The 17,286-nt window shown below is 37.9% G+C and overlaps 1 protein-coding gene across 3 annotated transcripts in view; it reads left to right on the top strand.

Annotated features, from left to right (window-relative positions):
• Window positions 1-2,537: 2,537 nt before the first annotated feature.
• The window catches only part of LOC122292713 (nuclear pore complex protein NUP214), a 46,072-nt gene continuing 31,323 nt past the window's right edge, over window positions 2,538-17,286 (top strand). The window contains exons 1-4 of one of the 3 annotated variants that reach the window (XM_043101194.1): window positions 2,538-3,128; window positions 3,719-3,887; window positions 5,040-5,186; window positions 16,121-16,245. In XM_043101194.1, coding sequence (XP_042957128.1) covers window positions 2,703-3,128; window positions 3,719-3,887; window positions 5,040-5,186; window positions 16,121-16,245 — 867 coding nt within the window. In that variant the 5' untranslated portion in view covers window positions 2,538-2,702. The remainder of the gene's footprint in view (window positions 3,129-3,718; window positions 3,888-5,039; window positions 5,187-16,120; window positions 16,246-17,286) is intronic. The other 2 variants (XM_043101192.1, XM_043101193.1) reach the window with 2 other exon arrangements.

Genomic DNA, 17,286 nt, shown 5'->3' with positions numbered 1-17,286 from the left:
TGTAACACCATTAGATGCTTCAGTAGATGGTCTAGCAATCAAGTGTCACCAACGCATTTATGGGCCACAATTCACAATGCCAAAACGGAAATTGGATTCTCAAAAATTGCTCCCTCAACTCTGAACATACCTTGCTCTACCAAGTCACGACTTCAATGACTTTTGGGATTGGCCCAAATGTAAGTTCTGGATGAGGAATGAGAAGATGTGTTCTTAAGAAAGTCAAATCTCGTTCGGGAGTCTGGGAGAGGATTACAAAAATGGGTTAGCGTTGGCTGGTCTGGCTATGGGGTTTAGATGTGAAGGAGAGAAAGGTGTAGAGTGTGTGGAAGAAGGGTTTGAGGGAAGAGTACCCATGTAGGTTTTGGCTTTGAGGATGAGAGCCTAGAGATAGGTCTCAGACCCAAGGGCCAAGTGTATCAAGTCGTTCTCCCCAAGGTCCTATATGAAAAGGTACCCCATGATTTTAGAAGCATTCTCTAACTCCAACACTTTTATCTTTGAGAGCACTACGTTAGTGGCTTCAAGACAATCCATGACTTCCAGCGTATTCACTCCCAAGTAAGAAATAATGAGAAAAAATGGTGAGGGTTGAGGTTTCTTACTATTTTCTTCACTTTTGTTGGGAAATAACAACAAAAAGTTGTAGAAAGGTTGGCAATCATGGAAGTGAGAGGAGGATGAGGAGCAGAGACAATTAAAATCGACACCACCAAATTCAAACTCCCATCTGGTCCTTTGGATATCAATTTCCTCTGCCTCCTCATTAGTTATGGATGAACATTTAGATCCCTTGAGGGAGAGCCAGTGGTGGGTTTTGGGGATTGGGGGCTGGGTGTGAGGGGTTGAGAATAAATGTCGGGGTTCAAGTGGTGGAGAAGGAGGTTCTGCGGAAAAGGGGTTACAGATTTAACTGAGGGTTTAGAGGGGGTGTTGGCTTGGGTGGATCACTGCTGCATGTTTTTCATCTTCTTGCATTGCACAAACCTGGTTCTACAATTAGTTAATTTTTCTTTAAAACTGTTTCAAATCATTTATATGTTGTTGGAAAACATTGTGATTTTGTTGTGTTTGTTCTACGAGCTCCCTAATTTTGTTGATGGATATAAGAATTTCTTCCATGGATTGATAGTACATAGACTAGTGTATCTCTGATACCAAATTATAACAGACCCCAAAAAGTTGAAAGAACAATCTCACTTCAAGGGTGATAACCTTATAAAAAAAAAAAAAAAAAAAAGAGAGAGATGAGGATGAAGATGAAGAAACTTTCTATTAGTTTCTGGTTCAATCTCTCTGGAGCACGAAGGCTCGTACACATAATTGGAAGAGAGAACTAACTTGGGCTTGGGCTTGCACTTGGGCTAGGGCTAGGGTTGAGTACCAGGCAAAACAAAACAACATAATAGACCAAAGGAAATAAACCTATTCGATGGGCTCTAGCTCATTAACTAGGCTTGCACATTGGCCCTCCCAAGCCCTTTTTGCCCCAGACCCGACTTGGTCCCTAACCCATGGACATAAAAAATAAATCGACCCGAAGAATGGGTTGGGTAAAAATATTGATTTTCCCCCCCTTTTCCCCCTGCTTACCTTTCTCACACAAATAGATAAAATATAAAGTTGAAAGACCACAAAGATCTTCTTGTTTCCAACAACTATATACAAAGATGGGAATAATAACATCAAAGGAAGGTGGGTTTTAGGTTTTTTTTAGCGGGGCGACGACATGGAGAAACAAAAACATCATGTGAAAATAGACACAAAATAGAATGCATAGGAAGATCATCATGATACATACCTGAGTAATAGTCTCTAAGCATGAATTTGTAACATTTGTTGTGGTGTTTTATTTAGGGATTGACCTATGCCCCTCAATTTCGTTGGAAACAAGCTAACTACTAGATGTAGAAGAAGTAGTACTGGTAGTTTGGTTGGAGTGATTTGTAGGGACAAGCAATAAAGGAAAAAGAAGAGGATGACCAAAATCAAGAGTTGAATATTCCGTATAAGCCAAGGAATTTTGTAGCTATCTATTGAAAGCTCATCATCCCTAAAATCATACATGTTTTTTTGTTTTGGGATATATGACTAATTTGGAAGATGAAATTGACGTTAAAAGGGAGATTGGATTGGAGACCCACGTCGAAGTTGATCTTGGAGTTGCGGCTGAAGAGAGAGAGTAAGAGTGAGAGAGAGAGATCCTTGTTGCCGTCTGTGAGAGAGAGAGACCGACGGCGGTGAGAGAGAGAGAGAGGTAGAGGGTTTTTTCAAATATGAGTTTCGGCCTTCGGGGTCTACGGTTTCACATGCTGATTACAATTGGCCAACCCACATCTCATTTCAACCCGATTTTATCAGGTGGGTGGGTCGGGTATTTCTGACGGATCGGACCAACATATGTTTTTGCACGGGCCTACCGTTAACTATATTCAAATCTAACAACTTGCAAGAGGCCACATAAAATAACACAGGCTCGGGTAGCGGAGCGGATCACCCCCCACCCTACAAGTTGACGAGACTTATTGAGGGACGTAATACACCTCGTCCGGCGTCCGCATTATAAATCTACGCCAACTCATTGTCAAAACAAGTTGCGAGCCACTTAGGGCAGGACTGATTTCACCTGCCCAAAGCCTTCAAGACCCTAGAGACTCTCTCTCTCTCTCTGTGTGCGCGCACAGCTAGTGGTTCATCTTACAATGGCTAACAGTAGCAATAATAATAAAGTGCAAGTAGTAGAATTAGACGACGAGATTGAGGGAGGACATGTGGACACCACCGACTACTACTTCGTTAAGGTCGGCGAGCCCGTGCCGATCAAACTGCAGGACTCCAATTTCGACTTGGGAAGCCCTCCCTCTCAGCCCCTCGCGGTCTCCGAAATCCACGGCCTTATCGTCGTCGCCCATTCCGGTGGATTTTGTGTTGCTAGGACGAAGGACGTCATTGCTTCGGCCAAGGATATAAAAGAGAAGGGAAGTGGTTCTTCTATTCAGGAGCTAAGTGTTGTAGATGTTCCCATCGGCAAGGTTCACATCTTGGCTATCTCCACCAACAATTCTACCCTCGCTGCTGCTATTGCTTCACATGTCCATTTTTTTTCCCTGAACTCCCTTCTCAAAAAGGTGCGTTATTCCACCTTTTCTTCTCATTCATCCTATGTTTAATCATATTTCTTTTTTTAAATTAGGGTCGTTATGTGTATGTTCACATGAGCTGACTGTTCTACTCTTCCCCATTATCTAAAGTTCTAGTGCTGACATCATTGTTGTATCTTCTTGATCATAACTTTAACTTCATCCTGTCTCCAAACGAAAACTCATTTGCTTACTGTTATTGTTGCTGTAAAAGCGAAGGAACTTAAAATTCTTTTTCTTTTTACATGTTCCATATTTGTTGTTTTGGAGATGGGCCCAAACAATGATTCCGGCATTTTGGATATTAAGATTATTTGTACTTTTGAGGATGCTTGGTAGATATCGTGTTTTGAACTTCATCATACCCATTTCAAGCCCTCTAAGATTCCCACGCATAAAAAAAGAAGCTAATTTGCAGGGGGAAACATCTTTGCCTATCCATCTAAAATAGTAATCAAAATGTTTTGGTTCAATTTATATTCAAAATTTTGTCTTGTTGCCATTTGCGTTGCTTTTCATGTCACCAGAAACTGAAACTTGTGTGTTTCGTTCTCTATTTCTACTGCTCCATTGTCCAGGAATCTAAACCATCCTTCTCCTGTTCACTCGACCAGTCAAGCTTTGTTAGTGACCTACGATGGAGAAAAAAGTCAGAAAATTCTTTTGTAGTTCTTTCAAATTCTGGCAACCTATATCATGGAGCGGTTGATGGGTCACTTAAGGATTTGATGGACAATGTTGATGCTGGTATATTGTGTATTGTATTTCTTCTATTATATGATAGGCAGCATAGGCACGTCTAAATTTCAGTAATTGCTCTGCCTGACACTTGCTAATGTGGCGCATCCTTGCATTTCTGGCAAATGTGTTTATCCTAACATCCTCACATTGGCATGCTGTGACGTGGCTATGAATTTGATCAATATATTCCTTTAATGCACCAATGTTAAAGAACAGAAGTTTTCTCTTTGCTGTTTGATTGAAATTGTTTCTCTGATATTTTTACTTTAAAATGGGGGACACAAGTCTAAGAGCGGGTAATACAAAATCAGCCTATTAAAAGGTTCAAAACAAAAACTGCAAATGACACATGATAGTCATATCAATAGCGATGCATGTCATGTGAAAAAATTACATGCTTATATTAAGCAAGACACCTGGCCTACATATATGGAAGTTTGGGTTCAGGACATAATTTGAAATATTTCTTTTGATTTTAAAATCTCCAATTGGACTGCATTAGCTCCTTTTAAAAGGTATCCAGAGGGGAGCCCTTATTTTGTATGTAAAGTTGCTCATAGACATCTTATTAATTGCTAATTTTACAATATTTTGAATGCATTTGGGATGAATAACTGATTTTCTGGGAAATATAATTCTAGACTGGACATGAGTCATAGGTATGGTTTCCACCTTGTGAGACCTTACCTCTCTTCTTCCCTGCATGTTCTACATAAGCCAGTATGGCAGTTTTCCCATGTTCCAGTTCCTTTGAACTTCCAAGAAACTTCTTGATACATCAGTCACCAAAATGAGTAAGCTACAAATAATTTTCCAATATTCACTCTTAAAAGCTTCACTCTATAAAATTTCTATGTTTTGGTGCATCTATTTGTAGCTTCAGTGTATATGTTTTGTGTGGGTGTGTTGACCTTACCTTATTTTCTGGAAGCCTTAAATTGTTTTAGTCATCCCAGAAATTTGATGATTTTCTTGAAAGTTAATTGACAGAAGATTATTCTTTAGATTTTGTCTTTGGTTGTATGCTTCATATTATGAATATGGCATCAAACCCCAATAAAGAGGGAGAATAAGGAAAAAGAATGTGTCATGTAGTGTATTTTCCCTCTCTTCTATAATTGTTTCCCTTGCTTATTGTAAGTTTTTGCTTTATAATAGTTGAATGGAGTGTAAAAGGCAAATTTGTTGCTGTGGCAAGAAAAAAAGTCCTTTGCATTTTGTCTTCAAGATTCAAGGAGCGGTTGTGCATGCCACTATCATCGAAAAAAGGGTTTGGTGATTCTGAAGTAAACTGCAGCATAAAAGGTTTGTGCCTTATTTTATTAAAATTCCCATCTATAGATTCCTTCCTTTGTTTATGGCATGCAATAACTGTTTTTTCGTTATTCAAGGAGAGGATTAGTCTTTTGTCTTGTTCGAGTACTTCAATGACAAGAATTTTCCTGTAGTTTATGCCTTTTTCTGAAATCTTTGTGTATAAATCTGTCTTCTTGGTGCCTTTTTTTTGGCTCATCAACGCTTATAATTGGCTTTGATAAAAGTGGCAAAACATGTGGACTTATTCTTGGAGAATTGATTACAAGCTGTGAAAGGGCGAGCTTGGGATGAGATATGAACCCTGTTGAATAAGGATCTGTAAGGGTTGAATATTACAATAGTCGCTTTGGTTTGCCTTTAAGACATATAAGTCCGTAGTGTAGTGATGAGGCTATTTTGTGGACTACAAAAAAGACATATAAGTCCCTTATTCTCAATACTTGTCCATTGAGAAAATAAAAAAAATAGTAAAAAAATCCTTTAAAAAAAATTTAAAAAAGAGGCAAAAAATAAATCTCAATAGAATAAATTAAAAATAGGAGTATGTCTAGCTAGCACCCAGACACAACCAAAGGATGTTTGTGCCTCATGACCTAGGGTGCTCCTAGGTCAACCCATGCCATTCCTGGGGACAACTTGTCATGGTGTTAAAGATTACCCCTGGGAATGCATTTGGAGATCTAAGGTGCCTAGTAAGGTTGTATTTTTCTGCTGGTTGGTGTCTCTTAGGAAAATTTTAACCACGGATAATTTGAGAAAAAGAGGACTATTTGTTGTAGATTGATGTTTCTTGTGTAAGAAAGATGGTGAATCGGTTGATCATCTTTTTCTTCATTGTGAGGTGGCTAAGACTTTGTGGAATGAGATCTTTGATAGGATAGGCATTGCTTGGGTATGCCTAAGCACGTGGTGGACTCTTTTGCATGTTGGCAAGTTTGCATGGGGAGACATGTAGCTATGTGGAAGATGATCCCTTTGTGCTTGATATGGTGCTTATGGTTAGAGAGGGATTTTTTTTTTGGGGGGGGGGGGGGGGGGGGGGGGGGGGGGGGGGGGGGGGGGGGCGTTGCTTTGAAGATAAGAGAATGCTCGATGGGAGAACTTAGGGAGTTTTTCTTTAGCACTTGTTTTTGGGCTAAGGCTATTGTAGGGAATGGAAATTTTCATGATTTTCTTTAGTCGTTTCTTGCTCTAGTCGTTTCTTGTATACTTCCTGTATACTTGGGCTATGCCTATGTACTTGGAATAAAATTCTCTTATTAATTATCAAAGTTCCTGGGGACAACCAAGGCAGTGCTTAAGCATGACCCAAGTGATGCCCTAGCCGCACCATCCTGGAATTACCTAGGCAATGCCCCAAGCCTTTTTTCTTCTATTTTTTTAAATTGATTTTGTCTCTTAATTAATGTTTTATGAATGATTTTTTTACTGTTTTTTATTTTTATTTTTTACATGTGGCATGTGAAAGGACATATGGTTGTGTATCCCAAGGATTAGTTGGGACATTGTTCCTGGACACCTGATGCCAATAAAAAAAAATGTGAAAAGACATATGGCGCATCTGATTGGTATTGACGTGACGTCTTTAACAAACTAACATTTACTAAAGAAAGGAATAAGATTATCAAACTTTTTTTTATGGCACCGGGTGTTCGGAACAAAGTCCCGACTAATCCTAAAGTGTAAGGCCTGGTTTGGACACTCAAACATTCTCATATATTCTTAAAACTTCTCATAATTTCCTTTCTAAACATTAGTCAAATACAAAACACTTTTCAATTTCAAATGTTCAATTTTTTTTTATCTAATTATTATCTAATCATCATTAAAACACAAAACTCAATACAATTTTTCCAAACTTTCAAACAAAACACAAAAAGGAATACAACTTTTTCAACTTTCAAAACAAAAATAATATTAAAAAATTATGTTCAAATAATTTTTTAATTTTATAATATTTTTATTCAACTTCCTTTCTTATTTCCCAAAACCCAATAAAATATCTTAACTCAAACCATTTCATTGCTATTCACAAATCATTTAACTACTATTCATAGAATTATAAGATATTCTAAGTGTCCAAACAATCCCAAAAATTTTTAAAGTTGAAGCTCAATGATTAAAAAGTTAAAAAACTAAAATATAAGGGTCAAACAGTTCAAAAGGTAAATATTGCAAAAATATCAAACATAACGGTTAATTATGTTTCGAGGATTCTAGTCATCAAATTTCCAAACTTTATTTTCTCTCCTAATTTTTCAAACTAAACATGTGATACCCCCATATGATAAGATTGAGGGTATGTGTTGTATGGGACCTACATTGCTTGGGAATGAGAAATTCTTACTCTTTATAAGGTTCTAATGGAGCTCGAATTGTATAATTGACTAGTCCTTTTGAAGTATAGGTCATGCGGTTTGGGCCTTTCATTGGGGCGTTACAAATAGTATCAGAGCCAGGTTTCAACCAGAAATATGGAATTTGAGCCATGCCACTTACAACAGACAGGCTCAACGAGGATGTTGGAATTTAAGGGGGCTAGATTGTGATACCCCCATATGATAAGATTGAAAGTATGTGATGTATGGGATCCCACATTGCTTGGGAATGAGAAATTCTTGCTCTTTAGAAGGTTCCAATGAGGCTCCAATTGTATTATTGACTAGTCCTTTTGGAGTATAGGCCATGTGGTTTGGGCCTTCCATTGGGACATTACAAAACACACAAATAGCACCCGAACATTTGATACTCCTGTCATGACTCAAGGAACACCCAAGCCATATCTGGGCCTAAACTCCAAAAGGACTAGTTAAGGTTATAGTTGGAGCTCCTCGGATCGATTATAAAGGTTTGAACTTTTCCCTCCATAGCAATGTGGGATCTCATTCACCATTGCCTTATAGACAATATGAGATATTACAATCACCCCTTGACATTCCCGTTGACACTCATATGTCCCCAAGTGATGTTGATAAAGCTAAGGAGAAATCTTTCAAGGAAGGTTTGCCAACTGATGGTGAGAAAGAGCTCATTCCGGTGACCTCTGTTGAGATTACTTTTAGGGTTTTTTGTACTCCAAAGGATGATGCACAAGAGCTTATGGATGGAACGCTAGTGGAGGTGTCTGATTTGCAGTTGGTTAGCTAGGCAACGGATGGCTATTTCTATTCTAAGAAGGGGCTGGAGGCATTTGGGGATGAGTTGAGTCCTATTTGTTTGTTACCTTTGGTACCAAACTGGGTAGATCTCCATTTGGATTGGGTTTTGGAAAGGTGGATGAAATTCGAGATTGTGTGGGGGTTTCATTTGAAGGCTTTGAAGATCAATTTAGAGCCTTCCTAATTGTTATCAGGGCGGGCCAACCTCTTTTGGCAAGATCCTTTTTCCAAAAAGGAAAGGGAACTAAAGAGATTATCTTGTTCTATAAATTATGATGCAATGGACAGAAGTGTAAGGAGGGGAAGGTATAAGTACAGGGTGACAAATTTTGATTTATGAAACCAAAGATTCTTTCATGGAATGTCCGGGGCTTGAATGATCTGTGCAAGCACCTCTGTGTTAAGAATTTACTTCGGAAATGCAAGGTTGATGTTGTTTGTTTTCAGGAAACCAAGTTGAAGATTATAGATAAAATTATTATTAGAAGTTTGTGGGGATGTTCCTATGTGAGATGGGTTTCTCTGGCCTATAAGGGAGCATCAGGTAGTATCATTGTGATGTGGGATAAGAGAGTAGTGAATTTTGGAGTATGTTGGGAAATATTATGTGACTTGTTCCTTTAAGAATGTGGAGGATGGATTTGAGTGAGTTTTTGTAGGTGTATGGGCCTAATGTGGACAGCAATAGAAGATCTCTTTGGGATAAGATTGCTCAATTGTGTGGTTGGTGAGATGGACCCTAGTGTATTGGGAGGGGATTTTAACATCACTCTATTTTTGAGTGAAAGGTTGGGGGATTCTCATATTGGTCCTACCATGGTAGATTTATCTGACCTTATTTTTTTTTTGGATTTGGTTGATTTACTTTTGGTAGGGGTGAATTTATGTGGCCGAATGGGAGAGCGTGGTCTAGGTTTGAAGGATTTATTATATCTCCCTTTAGAGAGGTTCATTTTCCTGATTGATAAAAGAGACGTCCTAGGTTATGTTTGGAGCATTTCCCCCATCTTGTTGGATTGTGTGGGTCTTCATGAGGGGTGAAGATGCTTTAAATTTGACAACATGTGGTTAAAATTCAATGGCATCATGGACAATGTGAGATTGTGGTGGTATTCATATCAATTGTTAGGCACCCCTAGTTTGTTTTGGTTGGGAAACTTAAAGCTCTGAAAAACAGCTTGAAGAAATGGAATGAGGAAGTCTTTGGGTATGTTGACGACCAGAGGAAGTCTCTCTTTGAGGAGGTTATAAGGGCTTGTTTGGAAAAAAATCTCATCTCATCACCTTCCCAAACATAATTCAAATATAAACATTTTCAAACATAAGTCAAATACAAACATTTTCAAACTAATCATTATAATTTTTTCAAACTTTCAAACAAAAAATTAAAAACAATTTAACTTTTTCAAATTCCAAAACAAAAATAATCTTATAAAAATATATTCTAACAATATTTTAACTTTATAATATTTTTTATTCAACCTTCTCTCTCATTTCTCAAAACCCAAAAAATACTCAACTCAAACTATCTTACTACTATTTCCGAACTATCTTACTACTATTCATAAAATTTTTGTCTCATCTCACTCTCCAAACATATCCTAAGTCTTGAAGATAAGGAGGTTTCAGGGGTTCTTTTGGTTGAGGAGAAGATGAGAAAACTTAGTGTTGCTGTTGATCTTGAAAAAACACACTCATGGAGGAGATTTTGTGGAGACAAAAATCTCAGGCCCTTTGGTTGAAGGAAGGGGACAAGTGCACCAGGTTTTTTCATAGGGTGGCTAATTTCCATTGAAGAAATAATGCCATACAGGTGCTTTATTTTGAGGGAAGTGTTCTTTTGAATATTTTTGAGATAAAGGATCATATTGTTCACTTATATGATAGGCTTTTATCGGAGCATTACTCTTGGAGACCTAAGCTTGTTGGGTTAGCTTTTGATACAATTGATCATTCGAGCGCTGTTTGGTTGGAGATAATTTTTGAAGAGGATGAGGTCCTCAACATTATAAGAGGGATGGACAAAGATAAAGCTCCGAGAACAAATGGTTTTTCTATGCCTTTTTTTAGGCATGTTGGGACATTGTTAGGGAGGATGTCATGAAGGTTATTCTTGAATTTCACTCGTTTATGAAATTTGAAAAAAGCCTTAATGTGACATTTATAGCTCTCATCCCTAGGAGGGCTGGGTTAGTGGAGGTGAATGATTTTCGTCCCATCAACTGAGTGGAGTGTACATGATCATTTCAAGGGTTCTTGCCAATTGGATGCGTGTGGGTCGAGAAGATATTTCAAAGTCACAAAATGCTTTTGTCAAGGGGATAAAAATTCTCGATTTGGTACTCATTGCTAATGAATGCTTGGAAAGTAGAATTAGAGCCAAAGTTCTAGGTATTCTTTGCAAATTGGATATGGAGAAGGCTTACGGGTCATGTTAATTGGGATTTTTTGGTGCACCTTCTTGGAAGGTATGGATTTGGGGATAGGTGGTGCAAGTGGATGAAGATTGTATTACTACTACTAGATTTTTGGTTTTGGTAAACGGCACCCTTGTGGGTTATGTAACAGTTCCTGTGGTTTGAGACAAGGGGATCCTTTGTCTCCTTTCCTTTTTTGTCTTAGTAATGGATGTGTTGAGCAGAATGTTGGAGGCTATAGTGGATGGGCGTTTTCTTATTGGTTTTCAGTGCTGGATCTTCAAATGGCAGTGTAAATGTCTCACGTATCCTCTTTGCTGATGACACATTAATTTTTTGTGAGCCAAATCTGGACCAGATTCGCTTGTTGCAGGCCCTTTTGCTTTGTTTGAAGTTGTTTCAGACCTAAAGATGAATTTGTTGAAGTTTGAAATGGTACCTATTGGTTTCGTACATAATATAGGGGACTTGGCTAATATTTTGGTTGTAAGGTGTCGTCTTTGCCCGTGAAGTATCTTGGTTTCCCCATGGGGGCTCCTTATAAGTCAAAGGCAATGTGGGATGGTGTTATTGAAAAGATAGAGAGGAGATTGGCTCAATGGAAAAGGAATAATTTGTCTAAAGAGCACTTTAATTAACCTCCCTAGGTATTTTCTATCTTTATTTCCTTTGCATGCAGGGGCCTCTAATAGAATGGAAAAGATCTTTCGTGCTTTCTTGTGGGGTGGGTTGGGGGATGAGAATAAGTTCTATTTACTTACGTGGGATAAGATTTTGTACCCCAATCACTTGTGGAGGTTTAGGGGTTTGAAAGCCGAGAATTTTTAATAAGGCACTCTTTGGGAAATGGTTATGGTGGTATCACCAAGAAGGGGATACCCTTTGGAGGAATGTTTTCTATGCCAAATTTGGGAGCATTTGGTGAGGTTGATGTTCAAATGAAGTAAAAGGTCTTTATGGTGTGGGAGTGTGGAAATTTATCTGAAATAGATGGGGTGATTTCATTAGCAACTTAAGATTTGGGGTGGGTAGGGGATCTCGGCTTAGATTTTGGCACGATAGTCAGTTTGGGGATACAGCCCTAAAGAATGCTTTCCTTTCTCTTTTTAGGATTGCATTCAATCAGGGTCCTTCTATGGCAGATTATATGGACAACTCCAGTGGTTCTTTATAGGGGCATGTGAGGTTTATTAGAGCTGTACTGGATTGGGAGGAGGGGGGCATCTTAGATTTTAACAACATGTTGTATGCCTTGAATATGGAGAGTGGTGGGGAGAATAGGTTGCTTTGGATTCATCCCGAGAGCGAGAAATTCTCGGTTAGATCATTGTACAAGGTTATGTCGGATCAACCTGCTAATGATTTTCCTAAAGTGCATTCGGAGAAGCAAAGTGCCTCTCAAGATTGCTTTTTTTTGTAGGCTGACATTTGTTGGGAAAATTCTGACTATAGCTAATTTGAAAAAGCGTGGTCTATTTATTATGGATTGGTGCTTTATGTGCAAAAAGAATGGAGAATCTGTGGATCATCTACTTCTCCATTGTGAAGTATGAAAGGTTCTTTTGGATGAGATTTTTAATAGGATTGGTATTGCCTGAGTGATGCCTAGGAGGGTGGTGGATCTACTGGCTTGGTGGAGAGGAACTTAGGGTAATTGCCAAATTTCAGCTGTTTGGAAGATGGTTCCCTTATGTCTTATGTGGTGTATTCGGAATGAGAGGAATGAGCATTGTTTCGAAGATAGAGAACGTTCTTTGAGAGGGATTAGAGATTTTTTCTTCCATACGTTACTACTTGGGCATCGGCTATTGTATTGGATGGGACCTATTTTCATGATTTCTATGTTGCTTTTTCTAGTTCTTACCTTGTAATTAGGTGTTTTCTCTTGTATACCCCATGTACTTGGGCTATGCCTAATTATGTGGATTAATAAACTTCTTTTTACTTATTAAAAAAATAAATTCTCGACATTTTTGTCAAGCCATTACATCCATCATAGGTGGCACTGCTCAAGTCATTCACTTTTGGTTGGGATATACTCTAAATACGTGGAACAAGACTTGCCTTCTAATTGGGGCTTAAGGAGGTATAACTTGGAACCAGAGGCCCTATGGAAATTGGTGGTTGATTGCAAATATAGAAGCTTGTGGGGTGGTTGGTGTATTGGAGAGGTAAATAGGGCTTATGGAGTGGGGGTTTGGAAGCACATTAGGCGAGGGTTGGGGGGGGGGGTGTTTAATTGCCACTCTAAACTAGTGCTGGGTGAGGGTTCTCGGATTAAGTTTTGGAGGGACATATGGTACGAGAATGAGGCTCTAAAGGATTCTTTTTCATCTGCTTTTCGAGTGGCATGTGATCAAGAAGGTTCAGTAGTGGACCTTATGATTCAATCAGGGGACCAAGTTTAGTGGAATGTCACTTTCAGGAGAGTGGCGCAAGATTGGGAAGTAGACAGCTTTGAGGCTTTTTTCTGCCTACCATATTTTGTGGAGCCGAATGGACAACATGTCAATAGGCTGTGGTGGACACCTGTGGGTAAGGGTGCTTTCTCGGTTCGATCCTTCTATTAGTCCCTCACACAATTACCAGATATTCAGTTCCCTAGGAGGAAAATTTGGAGGAATGAGGCGCCTCCTAAAGCAGTTCTTCACTTGGACAGCAGCCCTGGGGAAGATTTTGACTACCAATAATATGGGGAAGCGCAAGGTCGTTATTCTAGATTGGTGTTGTATGTGCAAGAAATCCGGTGAGACAGTGGAGCATCTCTTGTTACATTGTGAGGCAGCTAGAGCCTTGTGGATTGAAGTGTTTAGCCGAGTAGAGTTAACTTACGTAATGCCTACGACGGTGGTAGAGCTACTGGCTGGCTGGACACTTCCGAGAGGTGTCCCACAAATCAAGGCCGTGTGGAAGATGATTCCGATCTGCATTATGTGGTGCATATGGCAAAAGCATAACGATCGGACTTTCGAAAACAAGGAGCGGTCACCAAAGGAACTTCGATCTTTATTTTTTTGTACTTTATTTCTATGGGCCATAGCTTTAGATTTTAATGGCCTAAACTTTCATGATTTTCTTGTTTCCACTACTTCAACCTAGATAGGTCTTATCTCTTGTATACTATCTTGTGTACTTGGGCTATGCCTATCTCTATTAATAATATCGTTTACTTATAAAAAAAAATGTTTTAGAACACTTCATGTGACCCTCATAACTGCTTCAGAACTCCATTTTCCTCGTGCCTCCCTATACTTGCTCACAAATAACATGCTTCCATAACTTGACAAAGCTTTGTTGCAAGTGCTCAACTAATGAAGCCCCCTTTCTAGTGGAAGCACAACCACTGCCAATCCTCCAAGTGAAATCTATTCATCGCCCATGCCATCCCACATGAACTCTATGTGATTTTTCAAATTTATTCACAATATTAAGAGGCATGGTAAAGAGAAACAGGAAGTAAGCTCGACAACATGCTCTTGATGATTATCATTTGATCCGGGTTACATTTTTTCTCTATCTTTGTTATGAGTTCCATTTTGATATGCTATGAAGTAAAATGGAGTTTTTTTAGTGAGCAACAATAGCTTTGAGTATAAATATTTTTACTTTCGCCTGATGGGAGAAATGATTGGAATAATCTGATTTATGGATCTGTGATTGTCCTTATGTAGGTATTTAGGCTACATTGCTTATGGTTAATGAGACATAGTCACAGTGGTTGCAATAAAAATAATGTGAACCAGTGGTCTTGTCCCATGAATATTATTGTCATATTTTGGACTTTCATACATTTAACATCTGTGGTATCTGCCCACAAGAATTAAGTTAAACTCTTGGTGTGACCAAGAATCAATCCCTAATTTGGGTTCAGTTAGATTTTTCTGACACTGACACCTGCCGGCCATAAAATTTATCATAAAATTATATGGTTTTGGTGGTGTTGTGTGGCAGTGCTTTTTGTCCATTAAGAACTTGGAAATTCATTTAATACTGAACCATGGCTTACACCCAACTAGTCAGGGTTGGCACTATGAATCTATATCAAATACTTGAGGTTCACTTCATTTGCCTTTCTATCCTTTAGCTACCAATCTATATGTGAAGTTATGATTGATGTGATTGATTTTTAACTTAAATTTTAAGTAGAGGAATCCATCCTGTAGTTCTGATATGTTCTAGGTGTATAATAAACCTTGCTAAACCAGACGTGGCAGATTTTTGAAAAGGTTGAATTCCTTATATCATGTGTTCAGAAGAAACATTTTCTCCTTTGGTTTCTTGTTGCCTCAAATATTTCAGTTTTGTTTGTTTTGTGCATGAAGATTTAAAAGGAGGTCCAAAGCTATAAAATTAAAAAGTTTTCCCAGTATCACTTTTCCTTCTCACCAACTGTGATGTCTAATACATTTAATCCTTCGAACAAACTGCCACTTATAATTCCAAGGATATATCATTTCAAGCACCCACATTTATTAGCAACTATCATCTGGCTGTTTGCCATTTGGCTGCAGAGATCATGATTTTTATTGAGTCTTGTATGATATCAACCAAGCTTTAGAGTTTATAACTGAAAGTTTATTGGGTTGAATGATGGGAAGAGATCTGTTATAGCAATGTTGGACTTGAGGCTCTGTTTGCAGTCAATATTTGTTTTGATGGGGGTGGCCCCCTCATAAGATATTTGTCCAAGAATCTGAAGTAATACAATACATATTGGCCTCAATCATTTATCAAACTAAATGTTATATTAAGACTTTTTTTTCCTGTGTAACTTTAGTTGCTGATGAACACATTTTGATTTTTTTGTTGGCCTCAATCATTTTTCAAACTAATTGTTATATTAAGACTTTTTTCCTGTGTAACTTTAGTTGTTGATGTACACATTTTGATTTTTTTTTATTGATGGTTCTCACGCACCTAGCGGGTCTTAAGAGCTATGACCTCACCCTTCATCTCATTCTTATGGGGAGAGGAGTTTCTATTTAAGCTAAAGCTCATGGCATGTGCTTAATTTTGATGCAAGACTTTGAAGTAATACAATACATATTGGCCTCAATCATTCCTCAAACTAATTGTTATATTAAGACTTTTTTCCTGTGTAACTTTAGTTGTTGATGAACACATTTTTATTTTTTTATTTATGATTTGCACGCACCTAGCGGGTCTTAAGAGCTATGACCTCACCCTTCATCTCATTCTTATGGGGAGAGGACTTTCTATTTAAGCTAAAGCTCATTGGCACGTGCTTAATTTTGATGCCTCCTGTTAAATTTGACCATTTTATAAAATTCTGTAGAGTTCTGAATTTTTGGCTCTGAAACTAATATTTCTCAAATAATTGCACCAGTGGATTCTATCAAGTGGATTCGTCCCGATTGCATTATTCTAGGGTGCTTTCAACTTGCTACAGATGGGAAAGTGGAAAATTACCTTGTCCAAGTTATCAGAAGCAAAGACGGCAAAATTACTGATGTTAGTAACAAACTCTGGCTACTGATTTGTTCATTATGATTGGGTTGCTTTAAAAGCCAATTTAGTAGCCAAATTTGTTTTTTGTAGAAGAAGAGTGCAGTCGAAAGGTTTGTCTTTTAAGTTGGTTTAGATAATTAAGATCATTATGGGGTTCAATCCCACCATCCACAAGTTGTGGTGGGACAGTTCCTGCTCTATTTGCTTAGCATGATGCACCATTCTTCGAGATTTGTTTTTCCGCCATTGTGAAGGGGTCCCACCTCCATTCATGCATTTTCCTGGGTGAAAAAAGAAATAAATAAATAGGAAGACAATTGAGATCATTAACTTAGGCCTCATTTGGATGTTGAGATGAGATGAGATGAAAAATATATGAATAATAGTGAAATATTTGTGAATAGTAGTGAAGTTGTTTGAGTTAAGATATTTTATTGGGTTTTAGAAAAAAAGAGAAAAAGTTAAATAAAAATATTATAAAGTTAAAATATTGCTAGAATATAATTTTTTAATATTATTTTTGTTTTAAGATTTGAAAAAGTTGATTTTTTTTTTTTTTTTTGTGTTTTGTTTGGAATTTTGAAAAAGTTGTAATGATTAGGTAATAATTAGATAAAAAAGTTGAAAAGTTGAGAATTTGAAGTTGAAAGTGGTTTTTGGATTCTAAGATGAGAAGAAATGGTATGAGACCATCTTAACATCCAAACGGGACCTTAATGCCATTTTTATGGTCCATGTGTGGTTCATGCTTTTGATTTATATATAATGGTGCATCTGCCTTGTCTGCTAGTATGGCATGGATGTCCCGTCCAGCAAAATGTGGATTTAGAGATTCTGATATTGCTATCAGTTTTTTACATTTTTGTATTTATAATGGGCCAATCAGACTTTTGATTCGCAAATAATAATTTTTTTTTTGATAAGTAAAATCAAATTGTATTAATAAAAGAATAGGCATAGCCAAGTGTTACAAAGAAAGCCTACTTTAAGTGGGGGCAAAAGATACAAGGAAGTCATGAAAGGTTTGGCCATGAAAGTTAATGG

This window comes from Carya illinoinensis, chromosome 13, assembly GCF_018687715.1.
Source record: "Carya illinoinensis cultivar Pawnee chromosome 13, C.illinoinensisPawnee_v1, whole genome shotgun sequence".
Lineage (NCBI taxonomy): Eukaryota > Viridiplantae > Streptophyta > Magnoliopsida > Fagales > Juglandaceae > Carya > Carya illinoinensis.
This window is presented reverse-complemented; position numbering and strand designations above follow the sequence as displayed.